The following is a 23,288-nucleotide window of genomic DNA, read 5'->3' as shown; positions in this document are numbered from 1 at the left end:
GAGGTATCAATGTAACAGCCTGCTAGACAACAGACTGCTTTGCTGAGGCCTTGTTGGTAGACCAGAGGCGGCGCTGGGCATGCTGCAGTGTGCCGTACTATGACCCAGACCTTTGTGTCCCGTGCAGAGCATCTACGGGGTTTACTACAAGTGTCCCTGTGAGAATGGCTTAACCTGCGAGACTGATAAGAGCATCGTGGGATCCATCACCAACACCAACTATGGCATCTGCCAGGATCCTGGGAGCTTGTCCAAGTAAAAGTGGAGTAACGGCACAGGAAATGTTCCCACGCCCGCGCCCCGCAGCCGTCACCCCCTTCCCACGCCCGTGCCCCACAGCCATCACCCCTTCCCATGCATGCACCCCTCCTCTCCACCATATCTACTGTATACACCAGGCACCTCTTCCCATTCTCCTTTCTCTGCACCTCTCACTCCACACCATACAGATACCTGGCTCGTTGTCCCCAGACCCCTTTCACCCAGCCCACACACTGATCCCTCTTGCTGTCACCAACACCTGCACCCGTCCCTCCACACCGATCCACACCACACACGCACACACCTACACTCAGCTCTGCTGGAGTAATGCACACGGATCCTGAATGACATTTGATTATCGGGCGTCCCTCTGTGCTGGGTCTGACAATTCAGAGCACCCTGGGTGAAACAAGAACGCATCAGTTCAATACCCTCCAAGAGCCATTATTGTCTCTCCCCCAGCCCTCAAAAATAACTACCCGCCTCTGTTGCGCACTGTATCTTCAGCTGACACTTTGCAAAAGGGGCTGCAGCCCCCTTTCTGGTGCCCCCTCCTGAATCCCATTGTTCATAAGCTGTGCCAACCTCACCCAGCCTTGGCCCTGACTTCCCACTGATTACATCATTGTTTCTCTTTCTGCAAGAACAGCCCGGCTTCTTCATGGGACTGCTGCAACTCTTGTGCCCATCCATGTCACCCTAACTGATCTGGCTGGGGATGGGCCGGGGGAAAGGCGCTCTTGTTGGACTTTCCACTAAAACGTTTCTTCTCCTGGGGTAACGTGAGATCAGGCATCGTTCCCCATCTCCTCCAGTTAATACACAGGTAGCTAGGCCAGGATCTGTTCCAGGGACCAAGATAGAGAGAGCAAAGGGCCTGTAGCAGGTGGGAAGGGAGAGGTTGGGTGGAAGGTAGGGTAGAGGGGACTTCAGACCAACTCAAAGAAGGCTCATGCCTTGGGCAGAACAAGGTTGGAGAAGGATTTCCTCTCTCTAGGTGAAATCCACCCATCCACAATGGGTACTTCAGGTGGTGCAAAAGCCCTGGTCCGGGGTGAATTAATCTCCTAGACTGATGCTTGCTCAGTATTCGTGCTGGGCATAGAACTGCGGGCAGTACTGTAGCTGGTTATTCAGTCGGTAATCAACTCAGCCGGTCATTCTCCCTGTGGACTACACAGGGCAGATTGCAATTATCTCCGATTGAGTCCATCACTGAAATCATTCAACTAGCAGCTTTCTTTTGCTCTCCAGCAAGACCTCACCTCCCAGGATGCACCCTGGCCACGCAACTCCCACAATGCACTGCCTTTCCTCCCCCTGAGAGGAGATCAGGGTGCATTGTGGAAGACTGAGTCCAACCAGGGAGCCTGGTCTACAGCGGTGAATGGGAGCATGAGGCACCCAAGCTACAATTCCCATGAGGCACCGCAGCAGCCTTTCAGAATTGAACCATTTTGGTTTTCAGCCAAAATACTTCAGACTTTGATTTTTCTTTCTCTCCAAAAGTCAAATTTTTCTGCAGGGAAACCCCCCATTTTCTGACCCCCTCTAGTGATGCCACCTCCTAAGTGGTGTTACCCGAGAGCTCTATGCATGTGTACATAATCTGTAATTGTGTAAATAGTTAATAGATAAGGGGCCAATAGCGGGCAGAGTCCCTGGGTTTTGTAGGACAAATAAAACTTGTTAGCCTTGTGCCTTGCAAATGGCTTTCTTAGTGCAAGCTCTTCACAACTGTTGTTAATCTAGCATCAGGAGTGAGAGTTGTTTGCTCCTCTGTTGTGTCACGCTAGCAATGGCCGTGAGCAGCAGTTCACCCCCTGCTGCACACTTCTGCGCACACTGGGGCTTTGCCTGGTTTTCTTTTTTTAGAAAGGGAGTAATGTATAGGAATACGGCGGTACCCCTTTAAATAGGTTGTCTGCCCTCTAGTGGTGCTCATTGTATCCCATGTTTCAGAAGGCTCCAAAATCCGAGCACAGCAGTGATGTGTCTGTGTGGCTAGGCTTTGCATGTTGTGTATACTCTTCAGTAAATGTGGTTATTTGGGTCCCACCATGCCCTGTGGTTCTTGCATATTGTTTACTGTGTAAAGAGAGGGACACAAGGGGAAACAGAGGCACCCAGCAAGCCAGTGTCAGAGCCATGAACCCAGAGCCCAGCTCTCCTGACTCCCCATTAGCTCTAACCACTAAACTATCCTTCCTTTTGTGGCTTATTTATTTGCATTGCTCTAATGAGAGCTTAGCCTGTATTTGCTCTGCTGTAACTGAGTGCCTCTCAGGTGTCCTTGAACTGACCAGTCATCTGTGAAATCTCATTCCTTTTACCAGGAGCGGGCCTGTACCTGATCCTCAGTCCTAATCTGGGCACCTAGGCTGGGATTTACTGGGGTGACCGTGCCCGGCGTCCCCAGGCAGACACAGGGTTTGAAAGCTGGAAGAGGGATCTGAGGGAGAACGCATTCCCCTTGGCACTAAAGTTTTCACTAGCAATGTGGGTGGACGGTGGTTTCCTTCTGGTGGATTGTTCCTACTCGAGGCCTGGTTGGACCTGGCCGTGTGGCCCAGAGGTGCAGGCAGCTTGAGCCACGTGCAATTTCCTGGGAGCAACATGTCTTATGGCAGGTGGATTTTATTCTTCATCCACTCACTGGCAGCTCCTTCTGTGCTGAGTGAGTGGTCAGTCAGCGTACAAGGGCACACCTGCCTCGGGAGGTTATGGGGATACTGCAGACTCTAGGGGCAACAGACTGGCCAGCGGGTGTCCTGTCCACCCCAGACTGCCAGTTACAGCCCTGCATGTGACCATCTTTGCCCTTCCTGATGCATGAGTGGCACTTGTCATTGGCCAGTTGGGTCCATGCCAAGCAGCTGGGACATAGGGTGCAGCCCAGAGCCAGGGCTGGCTCTCCATGTACTTGAAATGAGAGCAATTTCTGCAGGAGACCCTCCTCCCCTCAGCCTTTTCCTTTGGCAGGGAATAGGGGGAGAAGGGGCCCAGGAGGCAGCTGGGCTCTAGGCCAGTTAGAGCTTTGCTGGTGGGACCTAGCACCTTGCATTTGCCCCAGGAGCTGTGGGGCAGGCAGCCTGGCGTGTAGGCATAACAGCCTCTCCCCAGTCCTCCTTGCTCAGCATTTGGGCCAGTGTATGTCTATGCCCCATACTAACCCCATGCTGTGACCCAGCGTTGAGCCCAAGCCCCGCTTCCATCCATGCACCAATCGGCCTGCCTTGGGGTCAGCCAGCACGTAGGCCTCAGGGCCCAGGACCCGGCTGGAGGTGGGTCGGAGCCCGCGTCTCACCGTGACTCAGGCCCAAGTCCCTTCTGCAGCGTGGACGCAGCTCGAGCCACAGACCCAAGTTAGAAGCTCTGCGTTGCAGTCTGGCCGCGTTGGCAAAGCTGTGAGACCCGGGTCCAACAATGACCCGTCCGGTTTTACAAGGCAGTGTGGATGCTCAAGCGTGGGCTTGGAAACATCATATCCCCAAGCTCAGATCCCACCACTCTGGGCGTAGAGGCCTTGTCTGCCCTGAGGGTTTGCCCTGATTCCAGCCATCACAGTTTACACTTACCCCGGTTTCTAGCAGGGGTGAGCCCTGATCCTCCCACGGGGCAAATAGCAGCTTTGCCTGTCTGCACTGGGGGGGTTGCACAGTGAATCAGGGCAAATCCCCAGCCTAGCTAAGGCCTGAATTTAGTTACCAAGGAGGGGTGCTGGGGATGTTTCCCAGGGGCTACACAGCTGAGCTAGGAGCCAGGTCCTGTGAGATCCCCAGTGATATTGGGTTCTCCCTGGGGAAAGACCGAGACAGACAGCAACGGCCCATCGCTCCTGAGCTCTTTTATTAGCCTCTGGTGATTCTTACTGCTCTGATCTGGTTCTACCCCATCCCCGCCGCGAGCCAGCTCAGGGGTTGTCATCCTCATCGAAGTAGGAGCATTCGACATGCTGCCTGCTGCATTTGGCCTCCTCCTCCTTGCAGAGCTGGAGGCTCAGGATGACCTTGCAGGCCTGGATCTGCACCTCCTCCTCCGGATGGATGATGAGGGAGAGCAGACGGTCGGCCAAGCGGGAGTCCTCTCCGAAGAGCGCCTCGTGGAGGGACAGCTCGTTGTACTCCCAGTGCACCGACTGGTACTGCGGGGTCAGGCGCCCCTCGCTCAGCTTCTCCACAAACACCAACATCTCATAGAGCAGGTTGCCGGGCAGCGAGGCGTGGAAGAGGTTGAGGAAGTCAGAGTGCACCTGGGGGCCCAAGGAAGGTATTGCTTTGGGCTGAGTTCCTCTCCGCCCCCCCATACATGTTTCCCTTCCATGGTTCTGCCAGATGGGAATGTGAGAGGGAGGGTGGAAGACCCCTCCCCAAAGGCCCTGCACAGGGTCCCGAGGATCTGGGGGGATTCTGGTTTAGCCAGGGCCATATCTCTCTGTTCATCCTTGCCAGCCTCGAAAGAAGGACCAACAGCAGCAGGTGCTCAGACCCCGGAGCCCTGCCCAGTGTGTGTGAAGCGCTCTCAGGTGCTGGCTTTCTGCTCCTGCTGGGCCTGAAACACTTTGAGATCAGCCTCTTGGGGGATCCCAGACCCACCCGCCTCTCGATGGAGAAGGATGGGGCAGGAAAGATAAGGAGGCATCTATGAACCTCAGCAAATGGGAGTGGTTCAGCTCCAGGGCCTGGAGCAGAGAGTTGGCGGGGGAGGGAGCGCTTTGCTGCCCCGCCCCACATTAACGCTCAGCGTTTGCAGGTGCAGGACAGCAGGGAGAGCGTGTTTTCTTTCGGTGGGTTGGGTTTTTGTCCAAATCAGCAACTGTATCCAAACCAGGGCTAATTAGAATCAGAACTTCCAAGTGTATTCGGCCTGGCACAGAGCCCCCGCGGGGAAACTTCGGCCGGGGCAGCTGAAGTTTGGCAAAGTTATAAGCAACTGGGTCTTACAAGGGGAAAATGCCAGGCATTGCCTGTACCACCTATGATAGAGGACTCCAGACCCCCCTGGCCTTGCCTCCTCTGTGCTCCCTGCTCCCCTCTGACCCAGGCCCAGCTCTTCCAGATGCTCCCAGCCCTGCTAGCAGGCTGGCCCTTACCTGGCAGTTCATGATGTCATACAGAAGGTCTTCTTTCTGGGCCAGGTTGCTCAGCAGCTTGAGCACCTGCACCTAAGGAAACAGGGCAGGGTGTCTGAGCGCAGGACTCAGGGAGGGGAACACCACGCCAGGCCCCGGCACTGCTGAAGCAAAGGTCAGTGTCCAGCAGGAGCTACTGAAGGGAATGAGGTGGGAGAACTTGCAGCTGCTCACTCCAGCCCCAGCCTCACCCAGCAGGGGGCACTGTAGGGGATGGGCTTAGGAGCACTGGCTGTGGGGGAGCTCCCAGCTACTCCAGTCCCAACCTCACCCAGCAGGGGGTGCTGTCGGGAATGGGGCAGGAGCACTGGCTGTGGGGCGCTCCTGGCTACTCCCGTCCCAGCCTCACCCAGCAGGGGGCACTGTCGGGCACGGGGCAGGAGCACTGGCTGTGGGGCACACCTGGCTACTCCAGTCCCAGCCTCACCCAGCAGGGGGCGCTGTTGGGCATGGGGCAGGAGCACTGACTGTAGAAGCACAAGACCAGCCTAGTGGCCTAAGCTCAGGATTGGGAGCCCATGTCCCCTGCGTTCCAAGCTGAGCTGGGACAGGGACACACGGTGTGGGTTTAGACAAGTCCCACTTTCCCATCTGCAAATCCGGTCTGAGGGGCGAGGGGAGTGCAGTTAATTCGTTAGCGCTTGTGCTACTGAGGGCATGGTAGAGCAGCCCAACGGCCCGCTTAGGGAACAGCTCGAGGGCAGGGTGCGGAAGCAGCTCACACCGACTCCTGTCCCAGATGGGGACTCCCCATCCGTCATGGTGCAGGAGCTCCTGGCTGGAAGGAGAAGGAATGCCCCCGTTTCTATACCTGGGTCAAAGTGCTCCCCGTCTGCAGGATCTCCATCAAGGAAGGTATCATCCGTCTCAGGAGCGGGTGGGTGTGATCTGGCAAGGGCAAGCCATTCAGCAGCCTCAGCCCAGCAATGTGCAGCTCCGTGTCCCAGATGGTGGTGACCAGCTCCAGGATCTTGGGCACGAACTCCTGCAGGGGAAGATGGAGCGGCCCCATAGCTGTTCACCTGACTCCAAAGGCCTGGGGCAAGCGCAGCTCCCTAGCAACACCCTCCAAGGGTTCCTGCTTCTGTACTTTGTGTGACCCTAAAGAAGGACCCCCACACGTTTCCCTTCAAAGAGAAAGATCCGTGCAGGCAGGGAACCGATGCAGCCGACCCCAGAGGCAAAGGGCTGAGGGGTAACCTTGGAGCCAAAGGAGGCCAGACATACTGAGTGAGAGGCAGAGAGGGGAGCAAATACCTGGATTTTAATTTTAAACTTCCGGATACCAGCAAATGCCTTGAGGGCGTTCAATGCCTGGATTTTGATGCCTTTATCTTTGTCATCCAAGGCTGAGGCCACCAGTCTGATGTCCTCATAGGTACAGGCTGAGGCCTGGAGAAGTAAGACACAGACATGGGTAGAGGTGAATTAAAACACATGCAGGGACATCTCGCTTCTGAGTCATTATTTGTGCCCACAAATGTAGGTGCTGGGGGGCCAGGAGCCATGTAAGTACCTGGGGCGGGGGGCAGGGAGGGGAGCCAGCAGAGCTTCCTTTCCAATCGATCTGCCAATGGGGTGAGTAGGCAGTGAGCTGTTTAACCCCGGGCAGAGCCGCACCAAGCCCAGGGCTGGAGCCCTGTTGCTGTCTCTTAATGCCGGCCATGTGCCAGCCAGGGGAGCAACCCTGCCATGCGAGGGCCACCGTTTACTGGGGTGATGGACAAGAATCGGATTAACTCTGCCCCCGTGTCTGTTCCATCCCATCTCTCCCACGGAATCACACCGGCAAGGACCCAGAGGCCCCGAGAGGGATGTCCCATGTCTATCGCCCTTCTGGGGCACTTGGTCTAGTTAATTTTGTACAACAGATCTAGCAACAGGTTTAGCCCAGCCCCACGAGTTTATCCCATTCCCCTCTGCTCTGCTGTGGGGCTCGCGTTACGTTAAGAGGCCTGCGCCACCCCGTCTGCTGCTCCATCTCAACCTGCTGCCTGTGGCCTGCTGTGGGGAGTGAGATGTCTGACGGCATTCCTGGCTTTTCGCTGAGCTGGACCAGTGCAGCCACTGGGAATACTAGGGGGCTCTGTCCATGCCCAGACACAAGGTTGTTGAAGCTGAGGGAATTGTGAGCACAGACCAGGGGGGCCCTGGTTTCCAACAGGGTCCTCCCAGACTTGGAGAAACGACTAAGAAACCGGCCTCACCCTGTTAATAAACATGGGAGCGAGGATCTAACCAAATCCTCAACCCCTTCCAACTCGGTCCAGAGCCAGGCTTTACAGCTTGGGCCCGTCTCTCGTTAAACAGCATCTTCGCCTTCTTGGCCTTCTTGGCCCCGTCTGGGCAAGATTCTTTGGCATCATGGAACAGCAAGCAGAGTCCCCTGAAAACTCTGTTATGCCAGCTGAGATAAGAGCCTGGCTCAGGCATTGCACCCCATTCTTTCTTTCGGCCTCCCGCCTTCCCCCGGACCCAGAATCTCTTCCCCCCCCCCCCACCCAGCAGGTTTGGAAGGAGCTCTGATTGAAAGGACCAGTTGGCCTTTGCTCTCACCTCCGACTCCAGTAGGTAAACGCAGCGGGTGATGCTGTGTAATATCATGCTCTTGGCGTAATCGTCCTGCTTCTGGCTCAGGGAAACCAGGAGCTTCCGCAGCTCCCCAGAATCTTTCACAGCAAAATTCCCAGGCTCGATGGCGAGTCCTAGATACAATCACCCAGCAATGAGTCCCCAGCGCCGAGGGGAAGGCACGGCACAGGGAACAGAGTTCAGACCCTGGCAGCAGGCATGGAGCCACCCAGCCTGCAAGCTGAGCTCCAAGAGGAGAGCCGCCAGGGGAGGCTTTTAATACCATAAGGCAATGTTGCCTAGTGGTTAAAACACTGGCTGGGGACTCAGGAGAGCAGCGTTCTAGTCCCGGTTCTGCTGCTGGGTGACCTGGGGCAAGTCATTTTGTTTCTCTGGGCCTCAGTTTCCCCGTCTGTAAAACGGGGATAATGATACTGTCCTCCTTCGTAAAGTACTGTGAGATCTACTGAGGGGGGTGTTATTATTATGAGACAGACAGAGACATTTCCTTGCTCAGCTCTTGGGCTATGTGTGACAAAGCCCAAACCCAGACAAGGCCAAGGGCTCTGGTTTGCCAGAAGCTTTGCCATGGTTCTTGGACCTTTCAGGCAACCTAGGCTGAGCTCCACATGAGCTCCCTTCCCGCTCCAGGATTTAGCATCTATCCCAGATGTGCTCAGAATATGCTCTGCTCCCGGCTGAGTTTTACTCTGAGTTTTCAGGCTGGCGCTGGGGGTGCAAAGAGACCACACGAGCCAGACCCAATAAACCAAAGGTTCATTGACCCCAAACAAACTGAAACTGAAGCATCCCACAGGCTGGGGGTCCGGCTGGGTGGAGAAGGGCGAGCAGGCGCCCCTGTTCTCCTGGGCCATCCCCGTCTCCCATCCCTTTCAATGGGAACTGGGATTTTGTCCCTTTTCACCAAGCCCTGAGCAGTCTGATCAGCCAACGGGGAACGGAAGGGTTCCAGGAGAGAGCCACATGCCCAGGGCACCACGCTGGCATGTGAAAGGGGGTGTGGGGAGTTTACAGCGTGAGTTCAAGGCAAACAATCCAGCTGTTCAGAACAGTTCTCAGTCGTGTGTCCCGTTGGGGAGCTTGACCTATGGCCCTGAGCCAGTTCTCCATCCCAGCTCCCCAGACTGAGTTGCTGTACCCACTGCCTCTCCATGAGTGGGGCTGTTCTAACCTGCCGTGGCACGAGGGGTACCCATGCCGTGATGGGTCGGAGCCTGCACAGGCGGATGGGAGGTGGACAGCAGCGGCTCAGCCTGGCCCAGCGCAGAGATTTATCATTACGGCAGGGCGGGGAGAGCCTAACACAGCAACCGACAAAGACTAGAGAGCTGGAGTTGGCCCCAGTACCAGCACTGCCCTCTGCAAGGGGATGAAACAAAGATCCTCCTACAAACCCACGGGGGCCAGCCGTTTGGGAATAGCCACGGGCTGCAGGTTTTGCAGATTGGTCAGATAGCCGAGCGGGGCAGCCTTGGCATCAGGCCATGTGATCGTGCTGGCAAAAACTCAATCCTGGATCAGCCACCTAGGTTACCTGGGAGAGGGGGCCCCCTACTGGCAGCGAGGGAATGACACTTTCAGTGAAGGGAGCAAGAGAGGTGGGCTTTGACCTTTAACGAGGCCTCACTCAAAATTAAGGCAACAAGCAAACCAGTGCAATTTACAATCCTGACAATAACAACACAGAGGTGACAGAACAAATGTTCTGCCTTCTGATCGGTTTTAATCAATACTTCCACGGCACGTGCCATCAGTAGAAACATTAATCGTAGATAAGCATGATGCTATCTGACCCTTTAAAACTTCTATTTGCCCTCCTGACACTAGCAAGCTAACACGGAGGGCTTCAGGTTCCCCTGATGAGAGGGGGCAAGTATCATTACGAGAGAGGGGCCTGGGCTGCAAAGTTATCTCGGGATCCAAACTCCCCCAGAGGTGGTTTGAATCCAGGATTTTGGCTTGGACGCCTCTCCAATAGATGGGGAAACTGAGGCACAGAGCGGCGAAGTGCTGAGAGGGTCGGCCAGCAGCAGAGCTGGGATTAGAACACGGGGGCGCCTGTTTGCTCGAGGCCACTCCAGCAAGCACGCCAGGAGGCTCACGGTATCAGCGACAGGAGTCACTTGTCCTTGGGGGGGGCCCGATCCCTTCTGCTAGCCCAGTGCGCCGAGTCCTCCCGCCAGGGTGAGCTGCTGTCAATGGCGCCGGTGAACGGCGCTGCACCGAGACCTCCTGGAAGCAGGTGGCTGCTCCCACTACTCACTGGCTATGCTGACAGGCTCCAGGCTTAAGGAGGGGCTGTTCAGTCCTGCTCGGATGGTCTTGTAAAGCAGATAGATGGCCCCGGCTCCTGTGGCCACACTGAGCATGTTTTTACGGGTGCACATCTCTAAGTACTCCATCTTCTTGCCTCGCTGCCTGGCGGCATCTGAGGGAAACACCAAGAACCCGCTGGGGGGGGCAGCTGTGCTCTAGAACCGGAACTCGCAGGGGCCCAGAACCGTGGCTTCAGATAGGCCCCCCAGCTGGAAATACTCAGCTGCTCATCACATGGTTTGTGATGTCACCAGAGTCCATCCTGGCATCTGTGGTACCTCTGTTTCCTACTGGCTGGGGGAGCCGGGAGCGGGTGGGAGGAAGGACTCCTGGGTTCTGTTCCTAGCTCAGACTAACCCTAACCCTTTCCCTCATCTGTGAAAGGGGGACAATGATACTCCCTTTCCCTGGTAAAGTGCTTTGAGATCCACTCCTGACAAGTGCTGGGAATGGGCCAGCGCGGGACGGTACAATGACAAGGAATTGGCCAAGTCCAGTTTTAAATGGCTCAACCAATAGGGCTCCCATCTCTTCCTTTGGGAGGCTATGCCACAGTTCTCGCCATCAGGAGGTTTTCTGATGTGAGCCTCAATGGTCCCTTGCAGCGGCTGGTCCCTTCGCTCCTAGAGACACTTCCCTTTGCCAGGATTAAATTCTCCCTGATGTCTGAACCCTTCAACTGTTTCGATCAGGAAGGGGCTCTCACCACAGCCATCCCAGATCCAAACACCTGTAGACTCTGAGGACATTCAGATCCGCAGCTGGGTCAGGATCCAACTTGTGCAGCTATCAACTTTCTCTGTCGTGAGTCTAACCGGCCCCGGATCCAGCTGTGGATCTGAACGCTGGTCGTGGAGTGGCCGACTGTTCTCATGTTCCCCCTCCCTTCCCACCTCGGTCACAGGCGGGGTGATGGAGCGCGCTCTCCCCGTGCGATTGAAACCTTGGGCTGTTTGCTGGGGATGCAGCCATGGGGGATTGTTCGTTTGCCAGTGAGGGGGGGGGGGTTTGCTGCTTTGGAGTGGGAATCAATCACCGGTGTCTTTTAAAGCATATGGTGCTCTGGCCCCTGTGTGACTGCCTAGCACCCCTGACAGGATGCCAGAAGTGCTTGGAGCCAGGAGGACAAGGCCCTATAGACTGTGTTCTCTGGAGAGCCTGGGGGCCAAGGTGTGTGTGATCTATGAAAGGGGGGGGCAGTGTTGACTAGAGCGTAGAGTACTAGACTGGGACTCAGGAGAGCTGGGGTCTATTCCTGGCTCTGTCGCTGGCCCATTGCAGCATGCCGTGCCTCAGTTTCCCCAGCGGTAAAGTGGGATAGTGACACTGCCCGCCTTTGTAGAGTGCTTTGAGATCTGCGGATGAAAAGCACCGTATTGCAGCAAGGTGTGAGTATTTATTTAAAAGGTGTCGCCGTCACTGGGAGCCAGCACCTGTGTGAGGAGAGTGTGACTCTGCCCCACCTCCATCTCTCCAAAGATGCGGGATTGGGAGCGTTCTTTGAACCCAAGGGCCCCGGCCGAATCTTGCCGTTGGATCCCTTGAGGCAGATCCAGCATACACCAGTGGAGGGCAGCAAAATCCTGGAGATGGCCAGAGGGTTTCCGCCATCCAGCCTCCGAGGGATCCTCCAGGGCGAAGGCTGACACCATTTCCACAGCGTGCTGGACCAAGCGGGTGGGCTGGAGGGAGACTCCCTGCCCGCTGCACAGAGGGCCGCAGGGCACCCCAGCTCTCCCACCAATCCCGCGTCTTACTGCAAACGCTCCAAGTGTTTCCAAACATCCCCTGCCCCCAACCTCACCCCCGGGGCGTCCCAGAAACAGGAAGGTGCTGCCTGGAACGGTGCTGTGCCCCTCCACCCTCTACTGAACCCATGGCCCAAGGGGTGCTGTGCTGCCGGGGCCCTGCTCCCTCAGGTGAGAGGTAACACCCACGTCTTGACCCCGTCCCCTGGCTGCTCTGTGCCACATCAGCGGTGTGGGTGTTGGTCCCGGTGCCCTGAGCAAACCCCAGCTTGGGTCACGTTCGGCCTCGCTGGGTTCTCCCTAGAACTGCGGGCAGGATTCTTCACTTCCTGTCTCAAACGGTTAGGGAACGTGGTAGTACCCCGTCAAACGGCCGTCCCGTCCCACTCCAGAGGTGGCTGCATTTCAGCAGCGGGGGAAGTGAGCCAGCATATTAGGGCTGTCCCTCGGTCCCCTTGCCCCCCGCGGCTGGCTGGAATGTGAACGTCTCAGCTGCGTGCCATAGGTCCTGTTCTGCAGACTCTAGTGGGGATTCTCCTGTGGCTGTGGTGGCTGGGGGTTCAGCCCTGCAGACCATAGAATCATAGAATATCAGGGTTGGAAGGGACCCCAGAAGGTCATCTAGTCCAACCCCCTGCTTGAAGCAGGACCAATTCCCAGTTAAATCATCCCAGCCAGGGTTTTGTCAAGCCTGACCTTAAAAACCTCTAAGGAAGGAGATTCTACCACCTCCCTAGGTAACGCATTCCAGTGTTTCACCACCCTCTTAGTGAAAAAGTTTTTCCTAATATCCAATCTAAACCTCCCCCACTGCAACTTGAGACCATTACTCCTCGTTCTGTCATCTGCCCTCGATCTGTCACCAGGAGTGGAAGGGCGGGGGAGCACGTGGGAATGGGCGGGGCGGGGGGGAGGGCAGGGGAGTTGAGCGATCTGGCCCGGGGCCAAATACATTCAGGATTTTCCAGCTCGGACCTATATTTACTGGGGAGGCTGCAGCTTTATTCTGGCAGCTTCTGCTGCAGTAAATATTGGTTTAAACCAAAAACCAGACGCCCGACTCCGGGAGCCTTAACAAACGCAGGAAGGGGCCCTGGCGAGGGAGGTGCTGGGGACCTCTCAGAGCAGGGGGGCACCCTGGGGGGCAGTCCCACAGGCAGCAAGGAAGGCAGAGCCTGGCAGAGCGGGGTGCTGGGGCGGGGACCCAGGCAAGTCACACCCAGCAGGCAGGGGGCCTGAGTGTCCAGCCTGGCTCAGGGGGGCATCGCCAGAGCTCGTGCAGAAATGGATGCACCAGGCTTTGGGCACGAGCAGCAGCCAGGGTGGGAGCTCGGCTGTTCAAGCAGGGGCAGGCATAAAGCAGTGGGGTGAGGAGCAGGGGGCTGAGGGACAGGAGCTGCCTGAGGGCGAGCTCAGTCCATGGGGTTTGCATGTAGGTCCGAGCCTGGCAGGGGCACGGTCTCTTCTCTACTGCAGGAGCAGGTCCAGCTCCTCTGGCAGTTCTGTCCCCTGCACGCGTGAGCCTCCCCGTATCTGGGGAACGGAGCTGTGACTTGAAGGCCCTGGGTGCGGAGGACGGGGAGCTCTCCGGGATCGAGGGCCAGTCCCCGGCAGCACTTTGCCGGTCAGGACAGAGACCTGGCCCCGTCCCGAGGGAGGCGACGCAGGGTGGCTTGCTTGCGGCGACCTGCATTGCTAGGCAGATGGACGTCCTGTCCTGGCTGGAGCTTTTTCGGGGCGATGACTTCATCCCTAGGTGTCAGGAGCTGCCGTAATGACGCCTGGAGGCTCAGTGCGACATGACTCTGATGGGACGAGGCATGCCCACGCAGATACACCCCGTCCATGACCCTGCCCACTCACAGCCGTCTGCACCCAGCCACGCACCCGTGGGCACCAACACGCCAGGCTCCGAGGCAGGGCATGGCAGGGGCCGGGGTGTGGCCACAGGCTGCCTTTCCCCGGCCTGCCCGCCCAGGCCCACTGGCAGCGAGCTGTTTGTGCTTCTGAAAAAACACACACACGCCAAGGCCTCGCGCTCCCTTCCGCTGAGCGGCTCCCTGAAGACTTTTCGCTCTCTCTGTCTTACTTTCCCTCCCCCTCGCTGGGCTGTTTTTAATGCTGAGGGCACAGGATGTTCTGTTCTCTCTCTCACTCTCTCTCACCCCCCCCCTGCCCCTTCCTGTTGGGCTTGTGGCCTTCACCTTTTTTAACTCTTTAAGGAGAGGGGCTAAGCTCGCCCTCCCCACTTTGAACAGCTGATGGCTCCGGCAGCCCACAGCAAAGGCCTGCTGCCAGCCAGAGGTTCTGTTTGCTTTGATGGTGGTGGGGGAGAGCTGGGCAGTAAGCAGCCTGGGATGTATTATGTGATCAAGGAGGGTATTTTTTTCCCCTCTCCGTGGTGGAAATTCCCCCCCCCCCCCCGTTGCCCAGTGCCTGTAATTGCTACACTCCTCTCCCCCAGCCCCTTGCTTCGCTCCCCAAGGCTTGAATGTCAGGGCAAGGGGAGGGGACGGCCTGGCCGGATGGAGACGGGGACCATTGGGCGAGAACTAGCTTCAGCCTGGGAAAATCCCTGCTGGAGCCAGGAGTGCCTTTTCCCCGGACAGGGTGTCTCGGACCCGGGGTTTATAAGCTGGATTCGTCTCCAGGGTGGCGACCAGGAGAGGCTGTGGGCTGCTCAGCCCCTCTGAAAATCTGGCCTGTGTTTAAAGCTGGGGAGCCAGCCCCTGAGCCAGCCGCTTTCAAAAAAACTTTGGCCTAAGTGACCCGGCCAAGGTCACACAGCAAGTCAATGCCAGTGTCAAATAGAACCCAGGAGTCCTGGCTCCTCCTCCTGTGTTCTCTGCATCCCCATGACCCCGCTGTCTTTGCAGTAGGCAGCACTGGTCACATCAGCTCTTCTGTTTTCCCAAAATCTATAGAGTGGTCCTGATTCCCCACTCATTCATCCTGGTGTAAATCAGGAGTAACTCCACCGGGCCTAATGCCCCCCTCACTCACTTGGCATAAATCAGGAGTAACTCCACCGGTCCCAATTCCTTCCTCACTCACCTGGTGCAAATCGGAAGTAACTCCACTGAAGTCAATGGGGTAAAAACTCCATTGTTTACTCTGGGATAAAGCAAGTGGGAGTGAGTGGCGAATCAGGCCCATTGCCTTTGTAATGCACATGTGGGCTGGGTCCCACTAAATTGCACTTGTTCCAAACACACCCTTCTTTGCAGAATTACTAATTCTGACCTCGCAGATTCATAGATTCCAAGGCTAGAAGGGACCACTGTGATCCTCTAGTCTGACCGCCTGAATAACACAGACCATGGGACTTCGCTGTATTAATTCCTGCTTGCAGTCCAATAGCCATGGTTGAACTAGAGCAGATCTTTGAGGAAAAGCATCCAATCACTATAATGTGGTTGCACAACCAGTTGAAAGACCGTACTCTGAGAGTTGTTATCAATGGTTTGCTGCCATTTGGGAGGGTGTATCTTGTGGGGTCCTGCAGGGATCTGTCCTGAGTCCGGTACTATTTAATATGTCCATTAATGACTTGGAGAACTGAATGGAGAGGATGCTTATAAAATTTGCAGATGACACCACGCTGGGAGGGGTTGCAAGCACTTGGAGGATGGGTTTAAAATTCAAAATGACCTTGACAAATCGAAGAATTGGTCTGAATCCAACAAGAGGAAATTCAATAAAGACAAGTGCGAAGTACTTCACTTGGGAAGGAAACATCAAATGCACAACTACACAATGGGGAATAACTGACTAGGGGGCAGTACTGCTGAAAAGGATATTAGGAAAAACTTTTTCACTAGGAGGGTGGTGAAGCACTGGAATGTGTTACCCAGGGAGGTGGTGGAATCTCCTTCCTTTGAAGTTTTTAAGGTCAGGCTTGACAAAGCCCTGGCTGGGATGATTTAGTCGGGGATTGGTCCTGCTTTGAGCAGGGGGTTGGACTAGATGACCTCCTGAGGTCCCTGCCAACCCTGATCTTCTGTGATTCTATGATCTGGGGGGGATAGTGGATCACAAGTTGAATATGAGTCGTCAGTGGGATGCAGCTGCAAAAGAGGCTAATATGATTCTGGGGTGCATTAACAGGAGTATTGCATGTAAGACACAGGAGGTAATTGTCCCACAAACACCTGTCGGGCTGGTCTAGGTTTACTTGGTCCTGCCTCAGCGCAGGGGGCTGGACTTGATGTCTTCCCGAGGTCCCTTCCAGCCCTGCGTTTCTATGATCCTGTGGTTTGTCTGGGAAGACTGTGATGTGCAAGCAGTGTGATCTCTGTATACTTCTGGGAATGTTTATTGATGATACATATGAATCTAGAATGGGCCTGCTAAAGGACATTTAGGCATGACCAGAAATTTTACAAACCAAATGCAATGGCTAATTAAAGCACTTTCTCCCCCTCCCCCCCCCCGCCCATTAGCAGGTGACACTGACTAACAAAACGGGTCAGTCTTGCGCCATGTTGCACTATAAATGCTATATAGCACCTTCCACCATGACTAATCATGCTGTAATTACTGATGGGCTGCTGAATGGGTGTTTGGTCCACAGCTGGCTTGGATTTGGGCTCCTAGCACTTGGAGTCAAAGATGCAAAAGCTTGCAAATGTTTTGTATGAGACTGACTTGACCAAATGGTAGAAATTGGGTGAGATTTTTTTTTTTAAGGAGTCTTCCATTGTCTGTAGGTCAGTATCTCCCAAGAGATTTTTGGCTCCATCTAGTCTGGAAAGTAGGGTCCCTTGGGGCTTCAGATCAAAACCAGAACACCAGGCGGGTGAGGGCGGATCTGATGATCTCTCCCTCTACCCTACATTCCCTCTAAATTCAAAGGGATTCACATTACAGGTTCCAGTTGCAGCCTCTCTCAAGTTGTGATGTCCCCCAGGGCTGCCTTTGAGCCACGTTAGTTCTGAAATTCTCCCTCCCAAATCACACACTTTTTTTGTTGAATTTAGGCTCTATCTACATTTAAACCACTGCACCTGCACCACTTCAGTGGAGACACTACCTGTGCTGATGGGAGGGGTTCTCCCAGTCTCTCTAGTTAATCTGCCTCCCTGAGAGGCAGTAGCTATGTCAACAGAAGAATTCTTTTGTTGACCTAGCACTGGCTACACCGGGGATTAGGTTCGTTTACCTCTGTTGCTCAGAGGCATGGATTTTTCACGCTCCTGAGCAATGTAGCTGGGTCAACATAACTTTTTAGTATCGGGTGTAGCTAACCTTTTTAGTGTAGACCTGGCCTTCAAAGCCACAAAGTAGTAATCCTCTCCTGCTTCTCTAAACCCTTCCACCCTAGACTCCCAAAACCATTTAGGAGGGCCTGTCTACACTTGAATGTTAATTCGGATTAAGGTAGGGTGTGAATTTAAAGTGCAGTAGCCATTCTGGAGTAACTCCAACTGCAAATGATCTAAATTCAAGCGGATTAAGCAAAACCAGAACAAGACACGCATGGATATGGCCATATTGAAAAATTATGCTGTCTGTAGACGAGCCCTGAGCAACAGGCAAGTGTGACGGGACGGGGCCAGGAGGTGAAGTGAGTTGCCCAAGAAGGTCACGCAGGCCTTTGTGGCAAAGATGGAATCAGAGCCCAGGAGCCTTATTTCCAGGCAGTGCCTTGGGGTAGATGAGATGTGTGCTCCCTCTTCTGAACCAGATCTATACCCCAAATGGGCTCTGAGTGGGCCCCATCAAGTCGGCCGTGTGTGTGTTTGTGTGTGAGAGAGAGACAAAGAAGGGAGTTGGAGGGAAGATCTCTTTGCGGGGGCTCCTGCTCCCTGTCCTTCAGGAACGTCCCATCAGCCCAGCCATGAGGGCTGGCAAAGAGTCAGAGGGGAGATAGCACACCAGCTGTTCCCAACTCTCTTCCTATCAATGTGCTGTATGGTAGCTCCCTCGCAATGAGAATTGTAACCCTTTGCCCCTGGATAGCATCGCCCGTCTGATGAGCTTTATCCTGCTCGCACGAGGTAGGTCAGCATCAGCCCTGTTCATATTGGGGAAACTGAGGCACCAAGGGGCAGTGAGTTGCCCAAGGTCAAATGACGGGGTCCTTCCCACTCTTCCACTAGAACCCTGGCGTCCTGACTCCCAGCCAAGTCCTTGGGGCATGTGACTGGCCCTGGTGACTCGAACAGGCTGCTGCTTGCTAACAGCTACGGGAACTCTGCCAGCAGTGGGGGGGTCTGTGCTCTTGGTGCTGAATGCCTGGGGTCCAATCCCTGCAGCTGCCTATTGTATTGATATGTACCACCATTCACGAGAAGAGATCGGTGGGTGAACCGGAGCTGGAGAGCTTGTGGCTGCAGTCATAGGGACGGTTGGTGTGTGTGACCCCGCTGATGGGTCAGAGCATGAGTTGGCTTCACTGCGTGTTTGCAGTCAAGGCTCTCTGGGGGCACCGGGAGCAGGCGTAAACCACTGTCAAGTAAACGCTGAGCTCCATTCTGCACTCACGGAAACTGTCAAGAGCTTCTCAAAGGATCCCTAAGTAGAGGCAATTGGCTATTGATACGTTGTTCCAATACTGAACTCCATAAAACACTGCCGTCTTTAGGAACTTGGCTTTAAGCTGTGTAAAGCCTGGCTGGCTGCAGAATTTCGGGCTGCAAAAAGCACCAGGCCTTCTTTGTGAATGGGATTTGGGGAGGGGAAAAGGGGAGCTGGTGCCCAACTCTGGACTAGGATCAGCCACAGACCAGGTGAGTGCCAAGTCAGGGAGCGGGGCTAACATTTGCCTGTACGTCTCTCGTCCCCGGGCTTATTAGTGGTGCGTGCTTGCTGTATCCAGGAGTAATTAAAGGGTTTGGTAGCAGAGGAGGCTAATGTGACCTAGAACAAGTTAGAAAAAACAATAGCCCAGGAGTTGCTAGCTGGGCCCGATCCTGCTCATGCTGGGGCCAACGGGAACCTTGCTGCGGATTCCAGTGGGAACCAAATTGAGCCTAGAATCCCTTGTGAAGAGTTGGGCTATGCACACAAAGAGCACGGGTATCAAGCGCTGCTTCTCAGGAGAGGCTGCTGACTGGGTTTTAGGCGTCTTTGGACATCCCCCACCCTCCCAGTCCTAGAGCAATCTGCACCGTGGAAGCTGCCAGCCACTCACCCTGCAGCTCTGCAGGGGAAGATCATTCCCCACTGCTGGCACATTCCTGTGGTCACAGAGTCCTAGCCGGGGCCACGGGATAATACAGCAAGCACAGCAGCTGGCCTCGAGGAGGGGCAAGCGGGCAGAGGGAGTGTGTGCGTGGAGCAGCTGATGGCAGATGGAGCTGCTGGAGGAAATGGATTTCTCTGCAGAATGAAGGTCTGTGCTCTCCAGGTGTCTGTTTCTGGCCTCTGAGCGGCCCTGGCCCCACAGTGCTCGAGGCCGGAGGCAGAGATGATTGTGTCACCATAAGACATTTAGGTGTTTCATCGTGACTTTGCAGCCAGCAGTGTTGTCTAGCCCAGTGGTTAGAGCAAAGGACTGGGGTCTCCTTGGTTCTAGTCCCAACTCTGCCTGTGAGAGCGTGGGTTAATTTGCTGGCTGTTGCACCAAAGAACATGCTTCTGCCATGGGACTCCAGTCCCTGCAGGGCTTTAACTTTTTTCCTTCAGTCACAGTCCTTCCGCTGACCTGGCGTCTTCTGCAGGAGCCTGCTGACGCCCTGCAGCTCTCAATCACTCATGTTCTATCACGGTAGAACCACCCTGTCGGTCTCCTGTTTCTGGGCTCCCATTGTCTGAGCTGGGCAGGTTCCTTTATATGCTCAGTACACCGACATTGCAAATTAAGGTGTAACTGTGGCATGGGAATCAGTAACAATAGTAGTGAAGATGTGGTGGCGTAGACTTCAACGCAGACTGGCTGCCCCGTACAAGCCTGCCGGGGGCCCTGGTTGTGTATTCAAGTTGCTAAGCACATCGGTCCACACTGCTTCTTCCCACCTATTACTGTCCCTCCAGCCTCACCCCTCCAGCCATCCCTCAGCCCTGGGTGCATGCACCAGCCCCCTGCTTTTCCCATCACCCTGCTCTTCGCCTCTCGCTCCTCACCCAATGCTTCAAGCTCTTCGCTCCCCTTCCCATCCTTCATCACGTCTCGCTGAGCCTTTCCCAGGCCTCCCAGCCCACCTCAGTCACCCCCATATTTCATTATCCCCCCACATGCGTGGAGGACACAGGTCCATGCTTATTCCTCTGCTCAGATCCATCTGCAATTTGAAACCTCAGACTGCAGTGTTGGGTGACTCCTCTGACCTCTGTCTGCCACAGCTCTTTCCAGCCCAGACGCATCACGAACCCATTAAATGTCCCACTGGCTCCTTGCTTCCGCCGAGGGCAAATGGGGAAGTCTTGCACGGCTCCCACCCTGCAAGCTCCCAGCAGGTCCCTCAGTGAGTGAGCAAACCCGCCCTTGAGGCCAGAGCTTGCCCCGAGCAATGTCCTCCAGCCCCTGGAAAGAAAACTGCCTATGGATTCTGCTACCCCAAAGAGCAAACTCCCTGTTTCTCCATGCAAACCCAGGAAGGTAAACACTGCATACAGGCCTCCTCCCATGTCTTTACCTCTGGGGAGAAAAAAAACTAAACACAAGGAATAATTTCCTTCCCACACTGGTGCTCTCACTCACTAGTGGAAACACAGGGAAAAACTCGGCATGCATGAAATACTGCTAAGGAAATGGTCAGCTGCATTCTGCACTGGGGGAAACGTGTAAGGGGCTTTCAGTGGAGGTAACGGGCTATTAACACATTTTCCTCCAGTACTGAACTCCATAAAATACTCCACAGCATCTTATATTTTGAAACTTCTTTGACAGCTCCAAGCCCAAGCCCAATCACCTGCCATGCTGACAGCCACAGAGCCAAGAACAAAGCCATGAAACTTCGTGCCTGGGGGTCTTACGGCTGGTTCTAAAGAACCAGGACGAGGCTGAAATGGCTGCCACAGGTCAGCTCCGTTTCTGCTCTGCCTTAGGCATGAGTACTTGAAAGCTCTACAATTGTGTTACCGCTGTTCCCTGTGCTGAGACATGCCCAGATGGGGCAATAAGCTCGGGTCGCCCCTTGTGGACCGTGAATGGGGACTACATAATGGCTACTTTGTGTCCTAGTTTCTCGCCACGCTGGTGCGACCCTGCTCCCGCAGCCTTGCTGGGACCCCGGGGAGCTTGCTGTGCCCTGCCACCCATATCCAGAGCCTGGGAGCAGGAATGCAAGTCTAGCCTAGAAGGGTCATTTCCTGCGTTCAAGAACGGCAGATAAAAGGCTTCCCTCCGCTGAGGTGGACAAGGGTGGATGAGAACAGAGTGGTGGGCAAGAGGCTGCTGCCACATGGTTATCTGGTCCAGTTGGATGAGCACACAGCAGAGATTCTCAACTTATGGGCCGCATATGCAGCTCTCTGTGTGTTATGTGGGCCGCATCCACACAATATATATCCTACATGTATGGCCCTGAGGATGTCACATGGGCCACAGCTGTGTGCTGATTGGGCCGCAAGCAGCCAGTGGGCCATGGGTTGAGAACCATTGGCACATAGGAACTGCCAGCCTGGATCAGAGCCAGGGTCCATCTAGTCCAGTGTCTTGTCTCTTACAGTGGTCAGCACCAGGTGCTTCAGAGCAAGGTGCAAGACCCCCACAGTAGACAGATGTGAGATCATTTGCCCCCCTACATTAGGTGTCCTCTTGATTCATTGGTTCTGAATTTGCCACCTTTCAATTTAATTGAATGTCCTCTTGTTCTTGGGTTATGGGCCTGGGAACTGCTGTTCTCCGTCTACCTTTTATCACATCCCCACTCATTAATTTCCTTTCTAAGGTGCACAGTCCCAGCCTTCGCTGGGTGGGTCTGTGGTCAGCATGCCGGGATTCTACACCCAGCTCTGCTCTGTGTGTCTCTGGCCAAGTCCCTTTCTCTTCTCCCCCAGTTTCTCTGCCTGTGAAATGAGGCTATGTGCTTTCTACATGACAGGCGTGTTGTGAGGTTTAGTTCACCTCTGTACAGTGCTTTGATCCTCTAAGACGTCCATCATTGCAGCGGCGCAGTTATGGCTAATAACTCCGGGAGAAGGCAAGTTCCCAACACCCTCTCTCTTCCCAGCCGACTTCTCCTGAATTGCCACGAACGCTAAATTTGTTTCCATGGGCTATTCTAGGCTGGATACGTTCCTATAGCACGCTCCCCACAGTAGTATCTGCGCTCGTTCCAACAGTGCATCAGACAATGCGACCACACCTCTGTCATGTGTTGTTTGTTCTCTCAGCCTCTCCCCAGAGGCAGAATTGTGTGCAGTGGAGTGCCGGGTTTTGGTAGGTTTTTAATGAATATGCCCATTGCTGGGTGTTTATGTTGGAGGAGGCAGGTCAAAGCAGCGTGCCTTGCACTTGGAGTGGAAAGTGGTGAGGTCTGTGATGGTCCTTCGTTCTGGGGGGAGTTAATTCCACAGTCTCAGACCAGCCCCCGGAGAAAGTTCTGTCTCCCCCACAGAAGAGCTTTGATCTTACTGATGAGAGTTTCATTGTGCTGGAGGAGCTAAGCTGTTGACCACGGCCTTTGTCCTGGAGCTTTACATGCTTTTTTCAATATCCTGGGCCCAGGCCATGAAGCCCTTTGAAGATAAGGACCGAGACCTTGAACATGATTTGGAATTCTATGGGAAGCCAGCGTCCGGAGTGGAGGACGGGTGTGATCTGCTCACAGCCTGTGTGGCTGAGGACATTCTGTACTAGCTGGAGTTTCCTATGAAAGCATCAGCTCTTGCCCACGTATATCACAGTGCTGCAATCCAGCAGAGAGGTGATGAAGGCCTGAATAACTGAGGCCAGGTCTTTGTCCACCCAGATGAGATGCAGTCTCCTAGTCAAGTGCAGATGGTAGAAAGTGTTACTCATGGAGACTGCTATGAGAGAGCTCAGCATCAGCGAGAAATCCAAGAGCTCGCCTTGAATACAGACTGCACTGACCAGTTGTGGGTTTGCATCAACGAAGATGCTTGCACAGTGGCTGCAAAGCTCTTCAAAATTCTTTCCTCTGCCCACCAGCATCACCTCCATCTTGCTTGGATTCAGCTTCCGCCAGCTGTTCTTCAGCCATCAGCTGATCTCCTCCGAGCACTGGGCCCTCTAGGTGGTAATGGTGCAGTCGTATGTGGTGAAGGATAGGTAGAACTGGGAATTATCTGTATGTTGCTGGCACTTGGATCCATATTTCCTGACCGGGTCA

General features: G+C 54.8%; 1 protein-coding gene across 1 annotated transcript; it reads right to left on the bottom strand.

The window, feature by feature from the left end:
- Positions 1-4,174: 4,174 nt before the first annotated feature.
- On the bottom strand, positions 4,175-10,386 carry ARMC12 (armadillo repeat containing 12). The gene is made up of 6 exons (XM_073320415.1): positions 10,248-10,386; positions 7,949-8,097; positions 6,650-6,784; positions 6,204-6,377; positions 5,354-5,425; positions 4,175-4,513 (listed from the first exon to the last, which is right to left on the bottom strand). The coding sequence occupies exons 1-6, from the start codon at positions 10,384-10,386 to the stop codon at positions 4,175-4,177; spliced, it is 1,008 nt and encodes a 335-aa protein (XP_073176516.1).
- Between the last annotated feature and the right edge of the window lie 12,902 nt (positions 10,387-23,288).

The sequence above is a fragment of the Lepidochelys kempii genome, chromosome 21 (genome assembly GCF_965140285.1).
Source record: "Lepidochelys kempii isolate rLepKem1 chromosome 21, rLepKem1.hap1, whole genome shotgun sequence".
Classification (NCBI taxonomy): domain Eukaryota; kingdom Metazoa; phylum Chordata; order Testudines; family Cheloniidae; genus Lepidochelys; species Lepidochelys kempii.
Note: the sequence above shows the minus strand (reverse complement) of the source record. Positions and strands in the feature narration are given on the sequence as shown.